This window comes from Mobula hypostoma, chromosome 7, assembly GCF_963921235.1.
Source record: "Mobula hypostoma chromosome 7, sMobHyp1.1, whole genome shotgun sequence".
Taxonomy (NCBI): Eukaryota; Metazoa; Chordata; class Chondrichthyes; order Myliobatiformes; family Myliobatidae; genus Mobula; species Mobula hypostoma.
In genome coordinates, this window is record NC_086103.1 from 73,230,625 (window position 1) to 73,255,984 (window position 25,360).

Here is a 25,360-nt window from a genome sequence, read left to right on the forward strand (position 1 = left end):
GTGACTGGGTTTTCTTCTGCACGTTCCGGTTTCCTCCCACAGTCTAAAGACGTACCAGTTGGTAGGTTAATTAATCATTGTAAATTTTTCCACGATTAAGCTAGGATTAAAATGAGGGATTGCTGGTGGCACGGCTGGAAGGGCCTATTCCACAATGTATCCCAATAATAAAATGCAATCGTCTTATAACAGTGGGGTAGAAGCTGTCCTTGAGGCTGGTGATATGTACTTTCAAGCTTTTGTAGCCATAATGCCATAATCATTATTTAGGCCATAGCTAGAGAACCACAACTGCACACTTTACAGGAAGGATGTGACTTAATTGGAGGGGGTAGAAGGGAAATTTACCAGGACTTTGCCAGAGGTGAGGGATTTTGGCTGGGAAGAGAGACTGGATAGGCTGGATTTGTTTTCTTTGGTGTACAGAATTATAAGGGGTCTAGATTGGCACTTACCCCCTTGGCAGAGGTTTCTGTGACCTGAGGATATTAAGTAAAGGCGGAAAAGGAGATTTGAGGAGCATATTTTTGCACTTGGTGGTTGAAACTTGAAACGAGGTGGAGGTATGTACTCTCAAACTTTTAAGAAAATCTTGCCCAACTACCATCAGGATATAACCTATAACACCAGAGGCCCCAACACACTAGACCACTGTTATATTAAGATAAATGCCTACTTTTTCATGCCCTGGCTGTATTTTGGTAAATCGGATCACTTGGCTGTCCTACCTGCATATAGGCGGAGACCAAAGAACAAAGCTCCAGAGATTAGGACAACAAAAAGGTGGTTGCAGGAGTCAGGGGAGTGGCTGTAGGATTGCTTCAAGTCAGTGCACTGGGCTATGTTCAAGGACTCATCTGTGGATCTGAATGAATATACCACGATTTAACGGACTTTATTAAAACAGCTGTAGACGAGTGTGTCCCCATAAATCATTCAGTTTCCCCAATTGGTAGCATTAGATGAACCATGAGCTCCACAATCTACTGAGAACCACATAAGGGTCTGGTAACTACATTCAGGTCTGGTAACCAAGAAAGTTACAAAAGATCCAGTGTTACGTGACCGGCAACAATGAATATAGAAATGAGTCAGGTTTTATAAACATAAACATTTATTAAACTCTGCTCAAAATTAGTAAAAAGAAACAAATGAAAACCTTAACTGGAAGTAAACTGCTATGCGGCCATTTAACAAACTGCCGCTCAGTACTAGTTCTTAAAACGGTAAATGCGAAAGCAGTCTTAAAGTGGTAAATTCAAACACAGTTCTTAGAATGATAAATTTGAAAGGCCAAGAGATTTATACAGTCAATTAGGAGAGACTTTCCTGAAGTAAAGAATTCCTCGAAGACTCAACATTACTGTCGATCCCAGCCGGTACCTGCCTTGTCCACAGGACTCACGACGACGGAAATAAAATGGTTTAAAGGCACTGACCTTTTTCCTCCATAGACTAGATACTCCACAACCTTTTCTGCTGCTTTTAGCAGAGGTTATCTCATGCAGATCAATCTTACTTGAACGAATTCAATAATAGTCGTTTCTCTCCAAAACGGTTGAACAACTCCTTCAGGTTCCCGTCTTCACTTTCCAATATTACTGAAAAGGTACATCAACAAATCTGGCGGCTATTGGTGAAACTGCCGGCCCAACACTTCTGTACCTTACAATAGAAAGTAAAACTCGGGGACTTCCGGTAGCGCTCATGGAGTGAAGTCGCGTTCTTGACTCGCTCCATTACCTCTGAGTTTTTCTTCTTATGATCAGCTATATTTTAATTAACCATTAAGGCATCGACTTTTACAATACTTTGAAACAAATTGGGCTCTTCGATAATCGGATGTTTTTAAGGTCTGCTATGTCTAAGAATGGAAAAAACGGGAAGGACCGCAAACCTCTGGGTAGACCGAAAGGTACCGATTTCCCTTCGACTGAACCACCGGTGACTTTGAAAGCTATATCGGAGCTAATTCAAAGGGAAATTTCAACCTCTATTACAGAGCTGATTCGTGAGGAAATTTCAATTAATTTCCAGAAAATTGCCGATTCAATCGAGAAGATACAAATATCTGTTACGGAACATCAGTCGGCTATATCTGATCTTCAAAAATCCACGCAACAAAGTGAGCTCAAGATGGAGAAAATCGAAGAAACAATTAATGTAATGAAGAAGAAACTCGACTTTCTGACCTTTAAAAACTCTGACTTAGAATCCAGAATGCGACGGCAGAATCTTCGAATGATTGGGGTGCGTGAAGCTGTTGAATCTGATAACCCTATGAAGTATTTTTCTCAACTTTTAAAAGATGCATTTCCTACTGTATTTCCTGACCAACCACCATTATTGGATCGTGTTCACAGAGTTCCATCATACTCGCTTAGGTCAGATAAACCTTGACGTGTCATTTTACGTTTTCATTACTTTCAAGACAAGGAGAAACTGTTTTGTTTCGTTCGATCTAAAGGTTACATTGATTTTCTGGATCTTAAGTTCCGATTCGTGGAGGATTTCAGTAAACCAATTCGGGATCAACGGGTTCATTACAGGTCTGTGATGTCGGAACTCTACAAGATGGATTTAAAACCAGCGCTGCTTTACCCTGCACGTCTAAGGATTCGTACGTTGGATGGAGCCCTCCGTTTTTTTTGAATCTCCATCGGATGCCCAGAGTTATCTGGATCAATTTTCACCTTCAACATCTTAATCGTAATTTTTAACTATCTCCGTTGATCGGAGGTTGTGAATTTGTCAGTCTTAATTTTTTTTTGCCTTATATGGGCAGAAAAGTTTATTTTTGATTATTTAATATGGTTGCTAAACTTTCTTTCTAACTGCGTCATTCCTTCCTTTTTCCCAGGGGATTCTGGGTGGTTATTTCCTCACCGTCATTTTACGTATTTCCTTTGTGGCCTTAAATTTTGTAGTTTTTAAATCTACTTTGTTTTGTAGGTTTTTATAACTTGTTTATGTTAATAATCTCATTTTTTTTGTTTTGTTTACTTATAGGGTCTGGGGTTTGTTGCGGTTTTTTTATATTTTCTGGCTTTTACTCTGTTATATTAAGTGTTTGTTTTAATTGAGTTACCTTTTTTTATTCTTTTACTGTTTTATAATTAGCTGATCTTTTTTATATTTACACTTTTTTTAGGGAGCGTATACCAGAAGTCATGGGGGTAGTTTTAGTGCTTGCTTCTTTCGGGCTGGTCTGCGTTAGATTTAGCCTTGGGGTCATGGGGTGGGGGGGTGGTGGGAGGGGCTTCACGTTTTAGTTTCTTTCTTCTTGGGCTATGTACATTATTGAAGTATTGGTTGCGTTCTTCTTCCTGGTATCTCTTATTTGTTCTGTTCCCTTTCCGGGTTCGTGGGTCGAGCCTATCGTCAATCCTCCTTGTTGCGTTAATTTTAGCTTGAAATTTTTATCCTGGATTAAACTGTTATATCATTCTCCTGTGGCCTCGGTCCGTACTAACTCTTTAAGCTCACCTTTTTTCCCTCTTTTTCGAGGTACTCGACAAGGTTGTCCTCTTAGTCCTTTATTATTTGATATTGCATTAGAACCTCTTGCAATTGCCATTCGAGAATCTCCAAATATTACTGGGATAACTCGGGGCTTAAAGTCCCATAAAATATCACTCTATGCTGATGACTTACTTTTATATATTTCTAATCCCCAAAAATCCATCCCTGCTGTTTTAGAGCTATTAGCACAATTTGGTCTTTTTTCAGGTTATAAATTAAATCTTAGTAAGAGTGAACTTTTCCCGATTAATGAACAACTTCCCTTATATCATAACTTTCCATTTAAATTGATTAATAATTATTTTTCATATCTTGGGATTAAAATTACTCATAAATACAAAGATTTATTTAAGATTAACTTTTTACCCTTAATTGACCATATTATTCAACTTTCTAATTGACCATATTATTCAACTTTCATCTAAATGGTTTCCTTTATATTTAACTTTGATTGGTCGTATTAATGCAGTTAAGATTTTTTTTTGCCAAAATTTTTATATATATTTCAGGCATTACCAATTTTTGTTCCAAAATCTTTTTTTGATAAAGTTGACTCCAAAATTTCTTCATTTATTTGGCAAAATAAAAACTCGAGACTGGGTAAAATACATTTACAGAAAGCTGAGAGAGATGGAGGTTTAGCATTACCTAACTTTAGATTTTATTATTGGGCAATTAATATTCGACATATGAAATTTTGGTTACTTGACCAGGATATACTATCCATTCCTAAATAGGTAGCATTGGAATTACAATCTGTTCAGGGTTATACACTTGGCTCTATTTTAGGTTCCTCTCTTCCTTTTGATTTGAAATGCCTTAAACAGGTATCTAACCCGATAGTTAAATATACCTTACGTATTTGGTTTCAATTCAGAAAATTTTTTGATCTTAACCAATTTCGGCTAGCGATTCCTATTTTAGGTAACATATTTTTTCCTCCCTCTTTTACGGATCGTGCTTTTCAAATTTGGAAGACTAAGGGTATTTCCCGGTTTTTGGATTTATTTTTAGATGGTTCCCTTATGTCTTTTGAACAATTATCTAATAAATATAATTTATCAAGAATACATTTTTTTAGATATCTACAAGTTAGAAATTTCCTAAGTACTATACTTTCTTCCTTTCCAATGCTTCCTCCTACATACATTTTAGATACTATAATTAACCTTAATCCATGTCAGAAAGGTGCATCGGCTATGATTTATAATATTATTATGAAACTTAGGAAAGCTCCATTTGATAAGATTAGGGTAGATTGGGAACAGGAATTGGGGTTTATCATTTCCGTGGATGACTGGGGGCAGATTTTACAATTAGTCAATACTTCCTCTATCTGTGCTAAACATTTCCTAATTCAATTTAAAGTTGTTCATAGAGCACATATGTCCAAAGATAAATTAGCTCGCTTTTATTCTCATATTAATCCTTTTTGTGATACATGTCCGGGGCAGATAGCCTCTTTAACTCATGTGTTTTGGTCTTGTCCTACTCTGGAAACTTTTTGGAGAGACATTTTTAATATTATCTCCAAGGTATTGAATATAGATATCTCTCCTCACCCTATTACTGCTATCTTTGGACTACCTAAAATTTCCAGTAATCTTTCTCCTTCAGCCCGTAGAATGATTGCATTTCTTACTTGGCGAAAAGATGTATCTTACAACATTGGAAAGAGCTTAATGCTCCAACTACCTTTTTTTGGTTTTCTCAGACGATACTATGCTTGAATTTGGAGAAAATTAGAAGCAATCTTTATGATTCCTCATTTAAATTTGAACAGACCTGGAGATCTTTTATTCAATATTTTCATTTAATGTAATATATATCCTTCTTGTTTTTTTTTATTGTTTTTAATGGAGGTCGGGATTGAGGACGTGATTTTAAGTTTTTTTAACTCTGTTTGGTTTCAAGTTAGCCCATTGCTTTGCTTTGCTTTCAGTTAGTTGCACGGTGGTTTTTTTTGTGGGTTTTTTTTCCTTTTCTCTATTGATATATATATATATATATTAAAATTGGTATACTATTATGTTACCTTGGTATGTTATGTTTAAATTACATTGTTTGTATCATTTTTTTGGTATTAATATCTCCTGTAATTTTATTATATTCTAACAGTGTATTAGTGCCTATATGGCTTACCTTTTTGTATACTTATTCAATAAAAAGATTTAAAAAAGAAAAAGAAAGTAAAACTCCGTTTTAAAGCTATACTGCATCATGAGATTAATAAGCAGCGTAGCGGAGTATTTGACTGATGATCTAACTGAAAACTAACTGCGTCACCAGTGGTCTACACTTATATACCTGGTGAGAACAGGTCATCACGTGACCTCACATTGGCGGGAAAATTACATCATGTGACCTCCGCAAGACCATTACATCATCCTCATAAGACAATCACAGGATATCCATGAGGTATGTAACATCCAGGTACAATCTCCCAATGATCCTATAATTTTAGTCTCTGAGGCTGACGGGCAGACAGCTTTCAGGAGGGTGAACCTATGAAAAGTATCCTGGCCAGATGGGATACCTGACCAAATATTAAACATCTGTGTTGATCGACTGGTTGGAGTGTTCACTGAAATCTTTAACCTCTCGCTTTGGCAGTGTGTGGTACCCATCTGCTTCAAGCAGGTTTCAATTATACTAATGCCCAAGAAGAGCTGCATCAATGACTATCACCTGGTAGCACTTGCATCCACAGTGATGAAGTATTTTGAGAGATTGGTGATGAACCATATCAACTCCTTCTTGAAAAGCGACTTAGATTTGCTGCCATTTGCCAACCAGAGCATCAGCAGATGCCATCTCATTGGCTCTTCACCCAACCCTGGAACATCTGGACAGCAAAGATGCAGACAACAGAATACTCTTTATCAACTACAGCTTAGCATTCAATACCATTCTCCCCTCAAAGCTGATCAATAAGCTCCAAGTCCTTGGCCTCAATACTTCCTTGTGCAATTGGATCCTTGATTTTCTCACGTGCAGACCCCAATCAGTTTGAATTAGCAACAACATTTCCTCCACAACCTTCCTCAGCACAGAGGTAGCACAAGGCTGTCTGCTGTCTTGTCCCCCGGCCAACTCACTTTACACCTATAACTGTGTGGCTAAACAGCTCCAATGCCATATTCAAGTTTGCAGACGACACCATTGTTGTAGACCGAATGAAAGGTTGTGGTGAATCAGCTTATAGGAGGGAGATTGAAAATCTGGCTGAGTGGTGCCATAACAGTGACCTCTTACTCAATGTCAGCAAGACCAAGGGGCTGATTATTGACTTCAGGTGAAGGAAGCCAGAAGTCCATTCTCATCAGAGGTGGAGAGGGTTAGCAACTTTAAATTCCTTGGTGTTATTATTTTGGAGGAACTGTCCTGGGCCCAGCACATAAGTGCAATTACCAACAAAGCATGGCAGCACCTCTACTTTAGGAGTATGTGGAGATTCAGCATGACATCTAAAACTTTGATGAATTTTTATAGAAGTGGAGAGTATACTGATTGGCTGCATCACAGCTTAGTATGGAAACACCAATGCCCTTGAACAGAAAATCCTACAAAAAGTAGTGGATACGCCCAGTCCATCATGAGTAAACCTTCCCAACCATTGACCACATCTACATTTATTAAGGAATCATCACTACTCTGTAAGAATTAAGGTCACTATGGATAAGGATAAGTATGAAAGTATTAAATTGGGGCAGGGCAAATTGCAAGAGTGTTAGGCAGGAAGTAGAGAGAGTTAATGGGAACATCAGGTTTTTTTTTGCAAGTCTATATTTTTTGTAGAGGGTATTTTAGAGATCAACTGCATGGAGACGGGACAATTTTGTTCCAGTAAAAAAGAAGGCAATTACAGAAAATAAGGGAATCTTGGATTATGAGAAAGGTGGTGAATTTAGTCAATAAGGGAATGGAATTAAGGTTTGGGAAACTAGAAAAGAAGTCCAGTAAGGAATTAGGAGAGCCTGGAGGAACCATGAAAACCTTTTAGCAAATAGGATTAAAGAGAACTCCAGGGCATTCTATACATCAAGAACAAGTGGATACTTTGCAAGAGGGTAGAACCACTAAAGGATATAGAAGCTGGTGGAAGACATGGGCAGGAAAGCATACTATGTGTCAATACTTATCAAAGTATGTATCTGTCATTTACTTTGGCACACCTCAACAAGATTTTCAATCTTCCTCCTATATGCTGATTTGTCACTACCTTTGATTCCAATGAGAATGACATGGACGATGGTGAAATTGTGGTGTACAGCATCTTAAAATGCTAGGGCATTTTGAGATAAGGAGGTAGTATTGGATAGCTTGAAGAATGTTAAGGTGAATAAGTCCCCAGGCCACATGGGATATACTCCAGGTTACTGAGGGAGGCATGAGATGAGATTTCTGGAGCCTTGGCCAATATATTTGTGTCCTCTCTAGCCTCAGGTGAGGTCCCAGAGTACTAGCGAGTAGTTAATATTGTTCTGTTTTTCCAAGAAGTTAAATAGAGATAATCCTGGTAACCAGAAATTGGTGAATCTCAGATCAGTGGTAGGGAAGCTATTTCAAAGGAATCTTCGGAATAGGATTTATGAGCTTTGGAAAACCACGGCCTAATTAGGAACAGTCAGCATGTTTTTTTTGTGGGACAAGTCAATTCTTACTAGCTATTGCGTTTTTCAAGGAGTTGATAAACATAGAACTGTTGATGTTGTCTACATGAATTTTAGTAAGATGTTGTCTAGGTTCCTTGTGCTAGGCTCATCCAGAAGATGAAATTGCATGGGGTCCATGTTGAATTAGCCTTTGGATTCAAAATTGGCTTGCCCTTAGATGACGGAGTGTATTCATCAATGGGAGATATTTTGACTGAAGGTCTGCGTCTAGTGGTGTTCCACGGGGATTCATACTGGGACTTCTGTATGTGATTATGATTTTGGGTGAAAAACCTGTTGGGTGAATTAGTAAATTCACACACAATGCAAAGATGGTGGTATTGTGGATATTGTGGAAGATTGCTAAAATGATACAGCAGGATATAGAACATTTGCAGATATCGGCAAAGAAATGGCATATGGAGTTAAAACCTGTCAGATATGAAGTGTTGCGCTTTGGGAGAACAAGTGTAAAGGGGCATTTCAGAGTTAATGGCAGTGTTGATGTACAGAGGAATCTACAGAGAGAGTCCCAAGTTCATGGCTCCCTGAAAGTGGCTGCATAGGTTGATAAAGATGGCCTTTAATGGTTAAGATATTGAGTTAAAAATTCAGGCAATTACGTTGCAGCATAATAAACTCTGGTTAGGCCGCATATAGAGTATTGCATTCAACTCTGGTCACCCTATCATAGAAAGATGTATAGCCCATCCCTAATTCTTTTTGAGAAGGTGGGTGATGAACTACCGTAGTCCTTCTAATGAAGGCAATCTGTATTGGATAAGGATTTCCAGGATTTGGACCCAACCACAATTAAGATGGTATGCAGCTTGGAGGGGAATCTACTGGTGCTTGTTCCTGTGCATTTGAAGCTATTATTGTCTGTGGTCAACATAAAAGATATGGGAGGAACTTTTGAAGTCGATTAAGCTTATAGATGGAATGGTGCGCTCTCTGTCCACTTGTGTTAGTGGTTTGCATTAGTGGATAGTGTACTCGTCATAGACTGCTTTGCCTGCGAACTCTTTGATTCGGAACTGCACTCATCTAGATATATCTAGTATGTTTTACTACATTTCTGTACAATATCCAGTTTTTGATTTGCTCTTTGCAGCTACTGCATTAATATCACTGATCTAGATGAGCCTCTGGTAACCCCGAGGAAATTGAAAGTGAGGTACTGGGTGTCTGCAATGCTATTGAATGTCAACGAGATGGTATTTTGTTCGCAACTTTTGTGGCTTGAATGTTGTTTGTTACTTAACAGCTCATGGTTTAATATTACCAAGGTCTTGCAGCATGCAACCATAAATAGCTTCATGTTGAGAGATTATGAGTTGGTACAGATGGTTGATTAGGCTGACCATCACTTGATTCACTTTATCTCTGTCAGCCTGGACCCTAAACAACATCAGCAGAAATGCTGCTGCAAGGAGACCAATGTTGAAAATCTCAAGGACCTTGCAATGAAAGCTCTTCTCAGTTAGTGTTTCACAACCAATCTGATAATCCCTGACAAAAGGAGCTGCATAAAATTCATGTTATTTTGACTATCTTGGAATTTACCAAAATGTGTTCCATTGAAGAGACTGCTGGCTTTTCTATCAGAAACCTTCTGGTATAGTTTGATGAGAATAATTAGGAAGACCAGAAGCTGATTAATCATATTGCAAGGTAATGCTGAGCTGGAAACACCTCCAAACCCACCCTAAGGAAAAGCAAACAGCTTTACAGGGAGCTGAAGGCTGAGGTCCCACAAAAAAAACTTAAAGAACAGTCAAGTGGATGGAGTGCCAGGAGATTCAGCTTCTCATTAATGACCACAACAGCTCCATCAAAAAATAGACCAATTATCCAAGGCCCCACTCCACAAAAAGGCAAGGACAGAGTTTGTTACTAAAGAACAGTAAGGCAATCACTATTTGTTTGAAGAAGCAGTTTGAAGTGCTCTGTTCATGAGGCTAGAGGCCTTGAATCTATTCCAAAGCAACAATTTGCTCCAATTTGTTGTAGCCCTGAGTACAGATGGGTATTTCTGCTGAATTTCCAAAACTTGGCAGAATGAAGTTCAGGTACACTTGCATCTTCATCTTAATATGGAAGACATTGCTAATCTGAGGGACTTCAGAGACACAGTAATTGAGGCATCTGCTAGAAAGGTGGCAAATCATACTCCATTAATTATACAACCATTGTTGGTAGAATCTCAGGTGGTGACTAGAGGGCGTACAGGAGTGAGATATGCCAACTAGTGGAGTACCGCAGCAGCAACCTGGCATTCAACATCAGTAAGACGAAAGAGCTGATTCAGGAAGGGTAAGATGAAGAAACGCATACCAATCCTCATAGAGGGATCAGAAGTGGAGAGAGTGAGCAGCTTCAAGTTCCTGGGTATCAAGATCTCTGAGGATCTAACCTGGTCCCAACATATCGATGTAGTTATAAAGAAGGCAAGACAGCGGCTGTACTTTATTAGGAGTTCAAAAAGATTTGGCTTGTCAACAAATACGCTCAGAAACTTCTTTAATTGTATTGCGGAGAGCATTCTGACAGGCTGCATCACTGTCTGGTATGGAGGAGCTACTGCATAGGACCAAAAGAAGCTGCAGAGGGTTGTAAATCTGGTCAGCTCCGTCTTGGGTACTAGCCTACAAAGTACCCAGGACACCTTTAGGGAGCGGCATCTCAGAAAGACAGCGTCCATTATTAAGGACCTCCAGCGCCCAGGACATGCCCATTTCTCACTGTTACCATCAGGTAGGAGGTACAGAAGCCTGAAGGCGCACACTCAGCAATTCAGGAACAGCTTCTTCCCTTCTGCCATCCAGTTCCTAAATGGATATTGAATCTTTGGACACTACCTCACTTACAGCATTTCTGTTTTTGCACATTTTTTAATCTATTCAATATATGTAATTGATTTACCTGTTTGTTTATTATTATTATTTTTTTCTCCGCTCGATTATGTGTTGCATTGAACTGCTGCTGGTAAGTTAATAAATTTCATGTCACATGCCAGTGATAATAAACCTGATTCTGAAATAGGGGCCTCCCTGTAACCTGTCATGGAGAAAAAGTACATGTCCTCCTCAGTTGCCTCTTCCCAGTGGTAACCAGCTGGTTTCCAATTCCTTGAAGGACCTAACTGCTAGTCTTGTAGAAAGAGACACTGCACTGAGGCTATTGCGGATATCATCCTAAAATGCACTGCAGTCACTCATCTGGGTTCATGTGACAGCACCTTTGAAACCTGCAACTCTACGGAAGGGCAGCAGTGCAGGTACCCCTCCAAATTCCACACCAATCCTGACTTGGACACACAATATATCATCATCCTTTGATAATCACTGGTTGTAAACCCTAGAACTCCCTTCCCAAAAATACTGGGGGTTCCTTTGTTCAGAAGAATTGCTATTCAAGAAGATAAATCCAGCCAGCAATGCCTAGATCTTAGAAAGATCCAGGGAGAGAGTGGGAATCAAAATTGGGTTGGACTTTAGTGTAGCTTGGTCTCTATTGGTCTGATAGTCGGATAAGGTGTCGATTGTAGTCAAGTATGGTAATGCATTTGGGAACTTTCCAATCTGGAATCCAAAGTTCAAATCAAATTACATGCGTCTCCGTATATATCTCTGAGATTCATTTTCTTGTGGGCATACTCAATAAATCTATAGAATAATAACTATAATCACCCAACTAGGGTGTTTAACTGGGGTGTTTAACCAGAGTACAGAAGACAACAAACTGTGCAAATACAAAAAGTTGAAATAATATTATCCAATAATAATATTTCAGCTTCTCCAACCTGAAAATGTAGGCAGACAACTTCTCTCCTTCCTCCTGGAATGTGTGCCTAAACTTCATCCATAAGATTGGCTGCACTTCCCTGTAATACCAAAGCATCTTCCAGAGCTTGTAGATAATTAGCTGACTTGTCTAATGAAACTTCTGCCTTGAGTAACCTCACTATATCAGCCGCCAGACCCTGTAAACTCTCTACCAGTCTCAGTTTTTCATATTATCTGAGCACTGCCATTCATCCAGTAACTGAGATGTCTGCTCAGCAGGCCTCATATTCTTCTTCCCCATCGGGTGTGGGCTTGACTCCAGAGAATACTCCCAGCCTATAATAGCTTTGGGTCTCTAGAGATATACTTCTGCATTTATCAACCAGTGAAGAAACTGCCAAAAGCAGCTCAGTTTAAATCAACAACTAAAGAATGCATTAGGCCTGTCAGACAACTCCTTCCCCTTACTCGGCAGAAACAAGAGCAACTTTTCTTTAAAGTCTCCGCCCTCAGCTGCGGGAAAATCAACTTCCCACCGGGCATCCTCGCCTACCCTCCCCTTTTCTCTGAAAGTATGGATCGCCTCTCCTGGGACCCCAATGGTAACAGACAGATCCACTCTCGTTGTGTCAGCACTAGTCTGAACTAATACCACATCTTTCCCTGCCATTTGGTCAGACTGCTGCTCCATGATCGGTAACTTTCCCTCATACTTCAATGTTACTTAAAACCCCAATCGACAGTTCATCTGGGCTGCGAATATTCACCCCACTCAGAATACATGCATTAGTTACAGGCAATCTCTTTAAATCACGCCAACACTTAATTCCTGCAGCGTCCATAACCACATATCTTAATCACTTTCCTGGACAATAGTTTAACACAGGCTTAAACACAAACCCATTTCATCAACTCTTAGGGCAATCACACAGCATTAAACAATTCAATCCTGGATGATAGCCCCCACAATGAAACCTCTTTTTAAACACAAAATAATTTGCAGATGCTGGGGTCAAAGCAACACTCACAACACGCTCGAGGAATTCAGCAGGTTGGGCAGCATCCATGGAAACAATCAGTCAACGTTTCGGGCCGGAATCCTTCGTCAGGACTGAAACCTCTTTTTACTAGTCGTCTCTGGAAATGCGACTCGTTAGCCCCTCGTTAACAACCACTGGACTTCATGGCGAGAAGTCCACCTTTCTCAGGCTCTGTACGTCTAGGGTGCATACAACTTTGGTCCCACCAAACCCGTGAGGGTAGAATGTCTTGCCCACCCAAACCCCGGTTTGTGTGGATGCTGCGTGATTTACTGCCCCCCTGCAATTGTCTGTCGGCAAGAAATAACAGATCGTACACTGCATACAAATATAAAGAAAGTATATTTATGAATGTTATCTTAACCAAAAAGTTATTAAAGAAAAGAAAGAAAAAAAAACTAAAAGGGCCCATTATAACCAAACAGTCAAATGTGCACATAAGTTGGAGCTCATCTTGAAGTTGTCAGTAACTAGTGGTCTGCGTGAAAGCATACACCACCTTCCAAATGTCACTTGAAATCCATCTCGAACAAACAAGCATTTCCACACAAGTATTTGTCCTTCATCCTTGAAGCCATTCATCTGCAGAAAGCACCTTGTGCAACAGGCACGGCATCCTCAGCCATCTTCCCTTCTGTCATCTCCCAGCTCCCGCAAAAAAGATCTTGACCCACACCAGTATCCCTTACAAAACCCTGTCCGCCCGGTGTTTTCTAGAACCTTCTCCCATTTCCACCATCCTAATTGGTTGACACCACATTCCTAAGAGATAATCCTGTTATTTTAGCTCAAACCCATACAGGCTGAAAGCAGAACGGACTACTCTTACATTTTTCTCGGCGGTTGATCGGGACAGGACTGCGCAAGCGCGTGCAAGTCAGTCCATGAGTCAGCAGGAGTATTTAAAAGAGAGCAGTTTGACGGAGCGGGCGACGGAGTAGAGGGAGACAGAGTAGGAAGGCTTTGGCTTGAGAGGTTTCGGCGAGCAGAGGCTGAGGACGAGCTTCACTCCAAGTGAGGACCCCTGGAGAGTCTTTGGCGAGAAGGTTTAGAGAGGAGACTATGCCACAGTTGGAGAGGGTGAGAAGTGATGAAGAGATGACCGCTAGGCTGTTTCAGTGTGCTGTGTGCATGATGTGGGAGGTCAGGGACACTGATAGTGCCTCTGGCTCCTACACCTGTGGAAAATGTGTCCAGTTTCAGTTTCTGAAGGACCGTGTTGCAGCACTGGAGAGGCAACTGGATGACTTTAGGTTCATCCGGGAAAACGCGAGTTTTCTGGACAGGACGTACAGTGAGGTCGTTACACCGAGGATACTGGAAAAGAGAAGGGGGGCGACGATGAACAAGGAAAGGATGCTTTAAGTACAGGAGACCCTGGGGGATGTGCCTCTCATAAACAGGTTCACCCTCATGGAAGCTGTCGGGACAGAAGATGATGCCAGCCTGAGAGGCTGTCAGGTCTGCGAGTCAACAATTGGCGCTGGAGCAAAGCCAAGGAGACAGACGTCAGGCAGAGCTGTGGTAGTAGGGGACTCCATAGTGAGAGGTACATAAAAGGGTTTCTGTGGCAACAGGCGAGATTTAAGGATGGTGTGTTGCCTCCCTGGTGCCGGGATCCAGGATGTCACAGACCAATTGCAGGGAATCCTCAAGAGTGAAGGTGAACATCCGGAAGTGGTGGTGCATGTCGGCACAAATGACGTGAGGAAGAAGAGGAAAGACATTCTACAGCGTGACTTCAGAGAACTCGGAAGAATGCTGAAAAGCAGGACTTCCAGGGTGGTTATCTCCGGTTTGCTTCTAGTTCCTCGTGCTGGAGTGGGCAAGAACAGGGAGATAATGGATCTGAATGTGTGGCTGAGGAACTGGTGCGGGAAGCAAGGATTTACATTCTTGGACCATTGGGGTACGTTTCGGGGTAAGGATGAATTGTACGAAAGGGACGGGTTGCACCTTAATAAGTGGGGCACCAGCATTCTGGCAGGCAGGTTTGCCTCTGTAACACGGGTGTGTTTAAACTAAGTAGTGGGGGGGAGGGGACAAACTGGAAATATAAGAATAGAGATAAAGGGAAAGTGAGAATAAGAAAAGTTAAGAAAGACAGCAGAATCAACAGAGCAGAAAGCTCAAGAAGGGATCATACAGTATGGCCAAGTGAAATAGGAATTGATATGGGAGGTGAGGGGAGTAATGAATTAAAAGTATTATATATGAATGCACGGAGTATAAGAAATAAAGTGGATGGGCTTGAGGCTCAGTTGGAAATTGGTAAGTATGATGTTGTGGGAATAACAGAGACATGGCTTCAAGTGGACAGGGCCTGGGAAATGAATATTCAAGGATATACGTCCCATCGAAAGGACAGACTGATGGGCAGAGGGGGTGGGGTGGCTCTGTTGGTGAGGAATGATGGGGGGACATAGAATCAGGAGATGTAGAGTCAGTATGGATAGAACTGAGAAATTCTAAGGGTAGAAAGACCGTAATGGGAATTATCTACAGGCCCCCAAACAGTAGTCTGGATGTAGGGTGTAAGTTGAATCAAGAGTTAAAATTGGCATGTCGCAAAGGTAATGCTACAGTCGTTATGGGGGATTTCAACATGCAGGTAGACTGGAGGAATCAGGTTGGTACTGGACCCCAAGAAAGGGAGTTTATGGAGTCCCTCCGAGATGGATTCTTAGAACAGCTTGTACTGGAGCCTACCAGAGAGAACGCAATTCTATATTTAGTGTTGTGCAATGAACCGGATTTGATTAGGGACCTCCAGGTAAAGGAGCCATTAGGAGGTAGTGACCATAATATGATAAGTTTTAATCTACAATTTGAGCGGGAGAAGGGAAACTCGGAAGTGTCAGTATTACAGTTGAACAAAGGGAACTATGGTGCTATGAGGGAGGAGCTGGCCAAAGTTCAATGGAACAATACCCTCACAGGGATGACAGTGGAACAGCAATGGCAAGTGTTTCTGGGAATAATGCGGAAGGTGCAGGATCAGTTAGTTCCAAAGAGGAAGAAAGATCCTAAGGGGAGTAAGGGCAGGCCGTGGCTGACAAGGGAAGTAACGGACAGTATAAAAATAAAAGAGAAGAAGTATAACATAGCAAAGACGAGTGGGAAGCCAGAGGATTGGGAAACTTTTAAAGAGCAACAGAAAGTAACTAAAAAGGCAATACGTGGAGAAAAAATGAGGCACGAAAGTAAACTAGCCAAGAATATAAAGGAGGACAGTAAAAGCTTCTTTAGGTATGTGAAAAGGAAAAAAATAGTTAAGATCAAAATTGGGCCCTTGAGGACAGAAACGGGTGAATTTATTATGGGGAACAAGAAAATGGCAGACGAGTTGAACAGGTACTTTGGATCTGTCTTCACTAGGGAAGACACAAACAATCTCCCAGATATAATAGTGGCCAAAGAACCTAGGGTAATGGATGAACTGAAGGAAATTTATATTAGGCAGAAAATGGTGTTGGATAGACTATTGGGTCTGAAGGCTGATAAGTCCCCGGGACCTGATGGTCTGCATCCCAGGGTATTTAAGGAGGTGGCTTTAGAAATCATGGACGCATTGGTAATCGTTTTCCAATGTTCTATAGATTCAGGATCAGTTCCTGTGGATTGGAGGGTGGCTAATGTTGTCCCTCTCTTCAAGAAGGGAGGAAGAGGGAAAACAGGGAATTATAGACTGGTTAGCCTGACGTCAGTGATGGGAAAGATGCTGGAGTCAATTATAAAAGATGAAGTTACGACACATCTGGATAGCAGTAAGGGATCGGTCCGAGTCAGCATGGATTTACAAAGGGGAAATCGTGCTTGGCTAATCTTCTGGAATTTTTTGAGGATGTAACTGTGAAAATGGACAAGGGAGAGCCAGTGGATGTAGTGTACCTGGACTTTCAGAAAGCCTTTGATAAAGTCCCACATAGGAGATTAGTGGGCAAAATTAGGGCACATGGTATTGGGGACAGAGTACTAAAAGGATTGAAAATGGCTGGCTGACAGAAAACAAACAGTAGTGATTAATGGGTCCCTTTCGGAATGGCAGGCGGTGACCAGTGGGGTACCACAGGGTTCAGTGCTGGGACCGCAGCTGTTTACAATATGTTTACAAAAGTGACATTAGCAAATTTGCGGATGACACAAAGCTGGGTGGCAGTGTGAAATGTGAGAGGCAGCAGGCTGAGGGTAGCAGACACCAACAGAATCAACAAACTCATTCGTAAGGCCAGTGGTGTTATGGGATAGAACTGGACTTTCTGACGCTGGTGTCTGAAAAGAGGATGCTGTCCAAGTTGCACGCCATCTTGGACAATGTCTCCCATCCACTACATAATGTACTGGTTGGGCACAGGAGTACATTCAGCCAGAGACTCATTCCACCGAGATGCAACACAGAGCATCATAGGAAGTCATTCCTGCCTGTGGCCATCAAACTTTACAACTCCTCCCTTGGAGGGTCAGACACCCTGAGCCAATAGGCTGGTCCTGGACTTATTTCCTGGCATAATTTACATATTACTATTTAATTATTTATGGTGCAACTGTAACGAAAACCAATTTCCCCCGGGATCAATGAAGTACAACTATGACTATGTTATGAGAATGCAGGGTGACTTGGACAGGCTGGGTGAGTGGGCAGATGCATGGCAGATGCAGTTTAATGTGGATAAATGTGAGGTTATCCACTTGGGTGGTAAGAACAGGAAGGCAGATTATTATCTAAATGGAGTCAAGTTAGGAAAAGGGGAAATACAACGAGATCTAGGTGTTCTTGTACATCAGTCACTGAAAGCAAGCATGCAAGTACAGCAGGCTGTGAAGAAAGCTAATGACATGCTGGCCTTCATAACGAGGGGAATTGAGTATAAGAGCAAAGAGGTCCTTCTGCAGCTGTACGGGGCCCTGGTGAGACCACACCTGAAGTACTGTGTGCAGTTTTGGTCTCCAAATTTGAGGAAGGACATTCTTGCTATTGAGGGAGTGCAGCATAGATTCACAAGGTTAATTCCCGGGATGGTGGGACTGTCATATGTCGAAAGATTGGAGCGACTGGGTTTGTATACTCTGGAATTTAGAAGGCTGAGAGGGGATCTGATTGAAACATATAAGATTATTAAGGGATTGGACACGCTGGAGGCAGGAAGCATGTTCCCGCTGATGGGTGAGTCCAGAACCAGAGGCCACAGTTTAAGAATAAGGGGTAGGCCATTTAGAATGGAATTGAGGAAAAACTTTTTCACCCGGAGAGTGGTGGATATATGAAATCCTCTGCCCCAGAAGGCTGTGGAGGCCAAGTCTCTGGATACTTCCAAGAAAGAGATGGATAGAGCTGTTAAAGATAGTGGAATCAAAGGTTATGGGGATAAGGCAGGAACTGGATACTGATTGTGGATGATCAGCCATGATCACAGTGAATGGCGGTGCTAGCTCGAAGGGCTGAATGGCCTACTCCTGCACCTATTGTCTATTAACTGCTAAAATGAACTATCTACAGCAGCAAAGCTGTAAAAATGTTAATCAGGGCATTACATAAATAAATAAGCAATAAATATCGAGAACATGAGATGTGGAGGCCTCGAAAGTGAGTCCGTTGGTTGTGGGAACATTTCAAAGATGGGGTTAATGAAGTTATCCCGTTTGGTTCAGGAACAGTTACTACTCCTTAAACATCAGGCTCTGTAACCGATCTAAATCCTACATTCTGACTAACTCTATAATCATATCCTTAGTATTATTTGTTTATTATTCCCTCCCCCCCCCCCCTTTTTGCATTTGCACAGTTTGTCGTGGTAGTATATCATGACTTACGTATGTACTTTGATAATAAATCCACTTTGGACTGTAGGGTGAGCTTCTGGGTTTGATCCAGCTCTGAGATTGTAATTGTAAATGATGAGATCAGAGTCTGATTTATGTAAATTAAGATTGTAATCAATCTGTTGTGACCATGGTGTGAATGTCAACACTACTACTACTGTAATCAAAAGATGGCAGAAAGAAGTTTCATTGAAATGAATTGTATGTTCTTGAAATAATCTAGTTTGCATCCTATTGTCTGTTCTCTTGCTATGTTTTGTAGGTTAAGACATAAAGCAGGGGCTATTGCAGAATCGTTGTGATTAAAGTGATATCTGATAAAGGTAATGGTAGACTAGGGAAAATACGTTGAGGCAATTAAGCAAATTGTATTCCAAATTTTTAATGAGTTAAGCTTTATTTTGTTTGAACATAGAACATAGAAATCTACAGCACATTAAAAGCCCTTCGGCCCACAATGTTGTGCCGACCATGTAACCTACTCTAGAAACTGCCTAGAGTTCCCCTAGCGCATAGCCCTCTATTTTTCTAAGCTCCATGTACCTACCTAAGAGGCTCTTAAAAGACCCTGTTGTACCCACTTCCACCATCGCTACTGGCTGTGCATTCCACGCACCCACCACACTCTGTGTGGAAAAACTTACCCCTGACATCCCCTCTGTACCTATTTCCAAGCACCTTAAAACTATGCCCCCTTGTTTTAGCCATTTCAGCCGTGGGAAAAAGCCTCTGGGTATCCACACGATCAGTGTCCCTCATCATCTTATACACCTCTATCAGGTCACCTGTCATCTTCTGACGCTCCAAGGAGAAAAGGCCAAGTTCACTCAACCTATTCTCATTAAGACACACCCTCCAATTCAGGCAACATCCCTGTAAATCTCCTTTGCACTCTCTCTGTAGTATCTGTATCCTTCCTGTGGTGAGGTAACCAGAACTGAACACAATACTCCAAAAGGAGTCTGACTAAGACCTTGTATAGCTGTAACATTACCTCATGGCTCTTGAACTCAGTCCCACAGTTGATGAATGCCAACACACCATACACCTTCTTAATAACACTGTCAACCTGCTCAGCAGCTTTTGAGTGTCCTATGGACATGGACCCCAAGATCTCTCAGATCCTCCACACTGCCAAGAGTCTCACCATTACATTATATTCGGTCTTCAATTTTGACCTACTAAGATGAACGGCTTCACACTTATCTGTGTTGCAGTCCATCTACCACTTCTCGGCCCAGTTCTGCATCCTATTGATGTCCTGCTGTAACTTCTGACAACCCTCCAGACTATCCACAACTCCCCCAACCTTTGTGCCATCAGCAAACTTAATAACCCATCCTTCTACTTCTTCACCAAGGTAATTTATAAAAATCACAAAGAGGATGGGTCCCAGAACAGACTCCTGCAAAACACCACTGGTCACCGACCTCTATGCAGAATACGAACCATCTACAACCAACCTTTGCTGCCTGTGGGCAAGCCAATTCTGGATCCACAAAGCAAGGTCTCCTTAGATCCCATGCCTCCTTACTTTCTGAAGGAGCCTTGCATTGGGAACCTTATCAAATGCCTTAGTGAAATCCAGTTCAAATAACATCTTGCAACAGTAATGTATGGGGCTTACTATGTATAAATATACGGCTATAACCTGAGGGAGAAGGTCCACTTGTCGGATGGTGGCAGTACTTACTTGCCTTCCCTTTGGCAATTGGGTCTCAAACTCCTGCAGGAGGCTGCACAATAAACTGTGGTAACTATAAGAATCCGGTCTCCCGAGTTTTATTCAGATTCAACTTTAACAATGCACTACATCCACTGCTCTACCCTCATCAATGTGTTTTGTTACATCCTCAAAGAATTCAGTCAGGCTTGTAAGGCACGACCTACCCTTGACAAAGCCATGCTGACTATCCCTAATCAGATTGTCTTTCCAAATGCTCATAAATTCTGCTTCACGGGATCTTCTCCAACAACTTGCTCACCACTGAAGTCAGACTCACCGGTCTATAATTTCCTGGGTTATCTGTACTCCCTTTCTTGAACGAGGGAACAACATTTGCAACCCTCCAATCCTCTGGTACTTCTCCCGTCCCTATTAATGATGCAAAGATCATCGCAAGAGGCTCAGCAATCTCCTCCCTCACTTCTCACAGTAGCATGGGGTACATCTCATCTGGTCCCGGTGACTTATCCAACTTAATGCTTTTCAAAAGCCCCAGCACATCCTCTTTCTTAATGTCTATATGCTCAAGTGTTTCAGTCTGCTGTAAGTCATCCCTACAATTGCCAAGGTCCTTTTCCCTGGTGAATACTGAAGCAAAGTATTCATTAAGTACCTCTGCTACCTCTTCCAACTCCATGCACACGTTTCCACTATCACACCTGATTGGTCCTATTCTCACACGGCTCATCCTCTTGCTCTTCACATACTTATAGAATGCCTTGGGGTTTTCCTTAATCCTGCTCTCCAAGGCCTTCTCATAGCCCCTTCTGGCTCTCCTAATTCCATTCTTAAACTCCTTCCTAGCAGCCTTGTAATTTTCTAGAGCTGTACCTAGTTTCTTGAACCTTTCCAAAGCTTTTCTTCTTAACTGAATGTTCTACATCCTTTGTACCCATGGTTCTTTAACCCTACCATCCTTTCCCTGTGGCAATGGAACATACCTATGCAGAACACCATGCAAATGTTCCCTGAACATTTGTCACATTTCTGCTGTGTATTTCCCTGAGGACAGCTGCTTCCAAGTTCCTGCCTAATAGCATCATATTTCATCCCACCCCAATTAAATGTTTTCCCAGATTTTCTGCTCTTATCCCTCTCCCGTCCTATGGTGACGGAGATAGAGTTGTGGTCACTACATCCAAAATGCTCTCCCACCAAGAGATCTGACACCTGACCAGGTTCATTTCCCAATACCAAATCAAGTACAGCCTCTCCTCTAGTTGGCTTATCTATATCAGGAAACCTTCCTGAATACACCTAACAAACTTCACCCCATCTAAACCCCTTGCACTAAGGAGACGCCAATCAATATTAGGAAAATTAAAATCTCATCACAACAGCCCTATTATTATTGCACCACTCCAGAATATGCCTACCTATCTGCTCCTTGATATCTCTGTTACTGTTGGGGTGGGGGGGGGGCATAAAAAAAACACACAGTAGCCCCTTTCCTGTTTCTGACTTCTACCCACTCTGACTCAGTAGAACATCCCTCCATGACTTCCTCCTCTTCTGCAGCTGTGACATTATTCCTGATTAGCAATGCCATGCCCCCACTGCTTTTGCCTCCCTGTCTGTTCTTTTTGAAACATCTAAGCCTGGCACACTCAGCAGCCATTCCTGCTGCTGAGACATCAAAGTCTCTGTAATGCCCACAACATCATAGTTCCACGTATTGATCCATTCTCTTAAATTCATCAGCCTTGTTTATGATACTCCTTGCATTAAAACAGACATATCTCAAACCACCAGGCTGAGTGCACCTTTGCTCAAACATTTGTCTATCCTTCCTCTCACGGTCTCTACAAGCTGTCTCTACTTGTGCTCCAACCTCCCCATCCTTTGCCTCTTCACTTCAGTTCCCACCCCGCTGAAAATCTAGATTAAACCCTCCCCAAATGAACAAACATTTTCTTATCAAACCTGCTTCTTTTTCTCTGGTAACTTTTGGTTAGCGGAAAGCAGGAACTGATTTTGAAGGGATGTGGTTAAAATCAAGAACTGTTGATACTTCCTTTCTTTCTAAAAGATTTCATGATTCTGTGCTTCCCAAGCAGAATTAGCATTAGAAAGATATCAGAGGTAAATCTGGAGTATGATGTTTTACATGTGGGGACTTGGGAATTAATTGCTTATTGCATTGCTTCATATGCTCAGAAAGATGCTTCTAATTTAACTGTTCTATTTCTTTCTCTTTAGGTGAAGCCATTCCTGTTGATAACAACGTTGTTGTTGTGAATGGTGAAAATAAGGTTCTACTATTGCATCTGACACACATTGCAGGCAGCAGAAGCCACAGAATGAGTGGACAGAGGGTTGATGTGAAGGTGGTAATGCTGGGAAAGGAGTTTGTAGGAAAGACTAGTCTGGTGGAGAGATACGTTCATAATCGTTTTCTCAATGGCCCATATCAGAATGTGAGTACAATTCTAACTCAATGGTGTTTAAGGCTTTTTCAATAGGAAATGAGCGTGCATTATTCGATTGATCTTGTTTGTAGTATTTGGTTATTGAGACTGAATAAATACCCAGCATGTAGCTGATTAGCATGTAATATTAAATAGAGAAATTAACAACTAAGTAATGGAATGACTATTTGAAAATGTGTACAAAATGCAAAGTCACTTGTCTACTTATATAAACTTCTATAAAATACCTGCTATAATGGGATTTTTGAATTTTTAGAATTACAGTCCCATATAGACATTTCAGTAATAAATACTTTTCATATTGAAAACACTTTATGTTCGCTTAGTAGATTTGCATCATTTTCCCTCTTGCAATATTCAGAGAATTTAAATGTGTTATTACTCTAGTTAAAATAGCCAAATTTTCTTTGTGGTTTTAATGTTCCTGTAACTACATATACTGTGAATTATTGGTGATAAATTCTGCCATTACAGAGAAGAGTTTGCTACTCATACGTGATAGTCTGATTTTGTAACTACTATAATCCTAAAGCAGAAGGAACAGATGAAAAAATGGTCATAAACTAAGAAAAGCCATATGCTTTTAATCACATCAACTGTTTTCACTTCTTCAATAAGTGACTTGTTTAAATAAGAGTACATGCAGCATTTTACAGTGGGCATGTTTCTTTGCAGACATGCTGCAGTAAAGTTATTGAGGCTGTTTACTCTTTTATTCAAATAGTGTGTCAGCTACAATATCAAATACTGTATAATTATGGAAATCCGGACAATGTGGTTAACTTTGGGTGGTAGTTTTACTTTGTGTGATGTGAGAAAAGCAGTGGGCTGTGCTGTTGCAGTAATTCCCCACTAGTAGAATTATAGAGCACTACAGCCCATCTAGTCCATGTTGAACTATTATTGTATCTATTTACATTGTCATGCACCTGGAACATAGACCTCCATACCCCTCCATCCATGTACTTATCCAAGCTTCTCTTAAATGTACCACTGAACCCACATCCACTACTTCTGCTGGCATCTCGTTCCACACACTCGCCATTCTCTGAATGGTTAACCTTTCATGTTCCTCTTAAATATTTCACTTTTCACCCTTAACCCATGACCTCTAGTTTTAGTCTTGCCCAAAGGCAAAAAGAAGGAAAAAGCCTTCTTGCATTGACCCTGTCTACACCCCTCATAATTTTGTATAACTCTAGCAAGTCTCCCCTTATTCTCCTTTGCTTCAAGGAATGAAGTCGTAAACTATTCAACCTTTTCTGTATCTCTGGTCCCCAAGTCTCAGCAACATCCTTATAAATTTTCTCTGCACTTTTTCAATCTTATTGATATCTTCTGCAGGTAGGTGACTAGAAATGCACACAGTACTGCAAATTAGGCTCAGCAATATTCTATACAATTTCAAAATAACATACTGTTTCAACGCCTTTCCTCATTACTTTGATTTATGAAGGCCAATGTGTCAAAAGCTCTTTTTATGACCCCATCTATCTGTTGACGCCACTTTCAAGTAATTATGGGCCTGTATTCCCAGATCTCTTTATTCTACTGTGCTCCTCAATGCCCTACTGTTCAATGTGCAGGTCCTACCCTGGTTTATCCTCCCAAAGTGCAATGTCTCACACTAGTTTGCTTTAAAGTTCATCTGCCATTTTTCTAGCTGGTCCAGATCCCGCTGCAAGCTTTGAAAACCTTCCTCACTGTCCACTACGCCCACAATCTTGGGTTTCATCCACAAATTTGCTGATCCAGTTTGCCACAATATCATGTAGATCGTTAGTATAGATGACAAACAGCAACGAACCCAGCACCGATCTCTGTGGCATACTAACTGTCACAGACCTCCAGTCAGAGAGCTAACCATCTACTACCGCTCTCTGGCTTTTCCCGCAAAGCCAATGGCTAATCCATTGTACAACCTCTTCCTGAATGCTAAGTGACTGAGCCTCTTGACAACCTCACATGCGGGACCTTGTCAAAGGACTTGCTGAAATCCATTAGTCAACACCCGCTGCCTTTCCTTCATTAGTTTTTCTGCTAACCTCCTTGAAAAACTATAAGATCGCTTCATCATGATCTACCATGCACAAAGCCATGTTGACTGTCCCTAATCAGTTGACTATGCCTAATAGTATGAATGGAGAATCTGCTCAAACAACTTGGTCTAGCTAGGCCTTGATTCAGACACTGATTCCATGTTTATTTTGTTAGGGGGGGGAATTTAATTTTATTTCTGAATGATAATGTATACAATATAGATATATTTGTTAGTTTTGATTGGATAAACCAAGTACAGGTTTCCCCGCCATCCGAAGGTAGAGTGTTCCTGTGAAACTGTTCGTAAGCCGGAATGTCATAAAGCGAAGAAGCAATTACC

General features: G+C 41.2%; 1 protein-coding gene across 2 annotated transcripts in view; it reads left to right on the forward strand.

Moving 5' to 3' along the window:
* rab24 (RAB24, member RAS oncogene family) overlaps positions 1-25,360 on the forward strand; it is a 76,203-nt gene that overhangs the window by 4,592 nt on the left and 46,251 nt on the right. Inside the window, exons 2-3 of one of the 2 annotated variants that reach the window (XM_063053597.1) lie at positions 19,088-19,148; positions 22,751-22,968. In XM_063053597.1, coding sequence (XP_062909667.1) covers positions 22,852-22,968 — 117 coding nt within the window. In that variant the 5' untranslated portion in view covers positions 19,088-19,148; positions 22,751-22,851. The remainder of the gene's footprint in view (positions 1-19,087; positions 19,149-22,750; positions 22,969-25,360) is intronic. The other variant, XM_063053595.1, reaches the window with a different exon arrangement.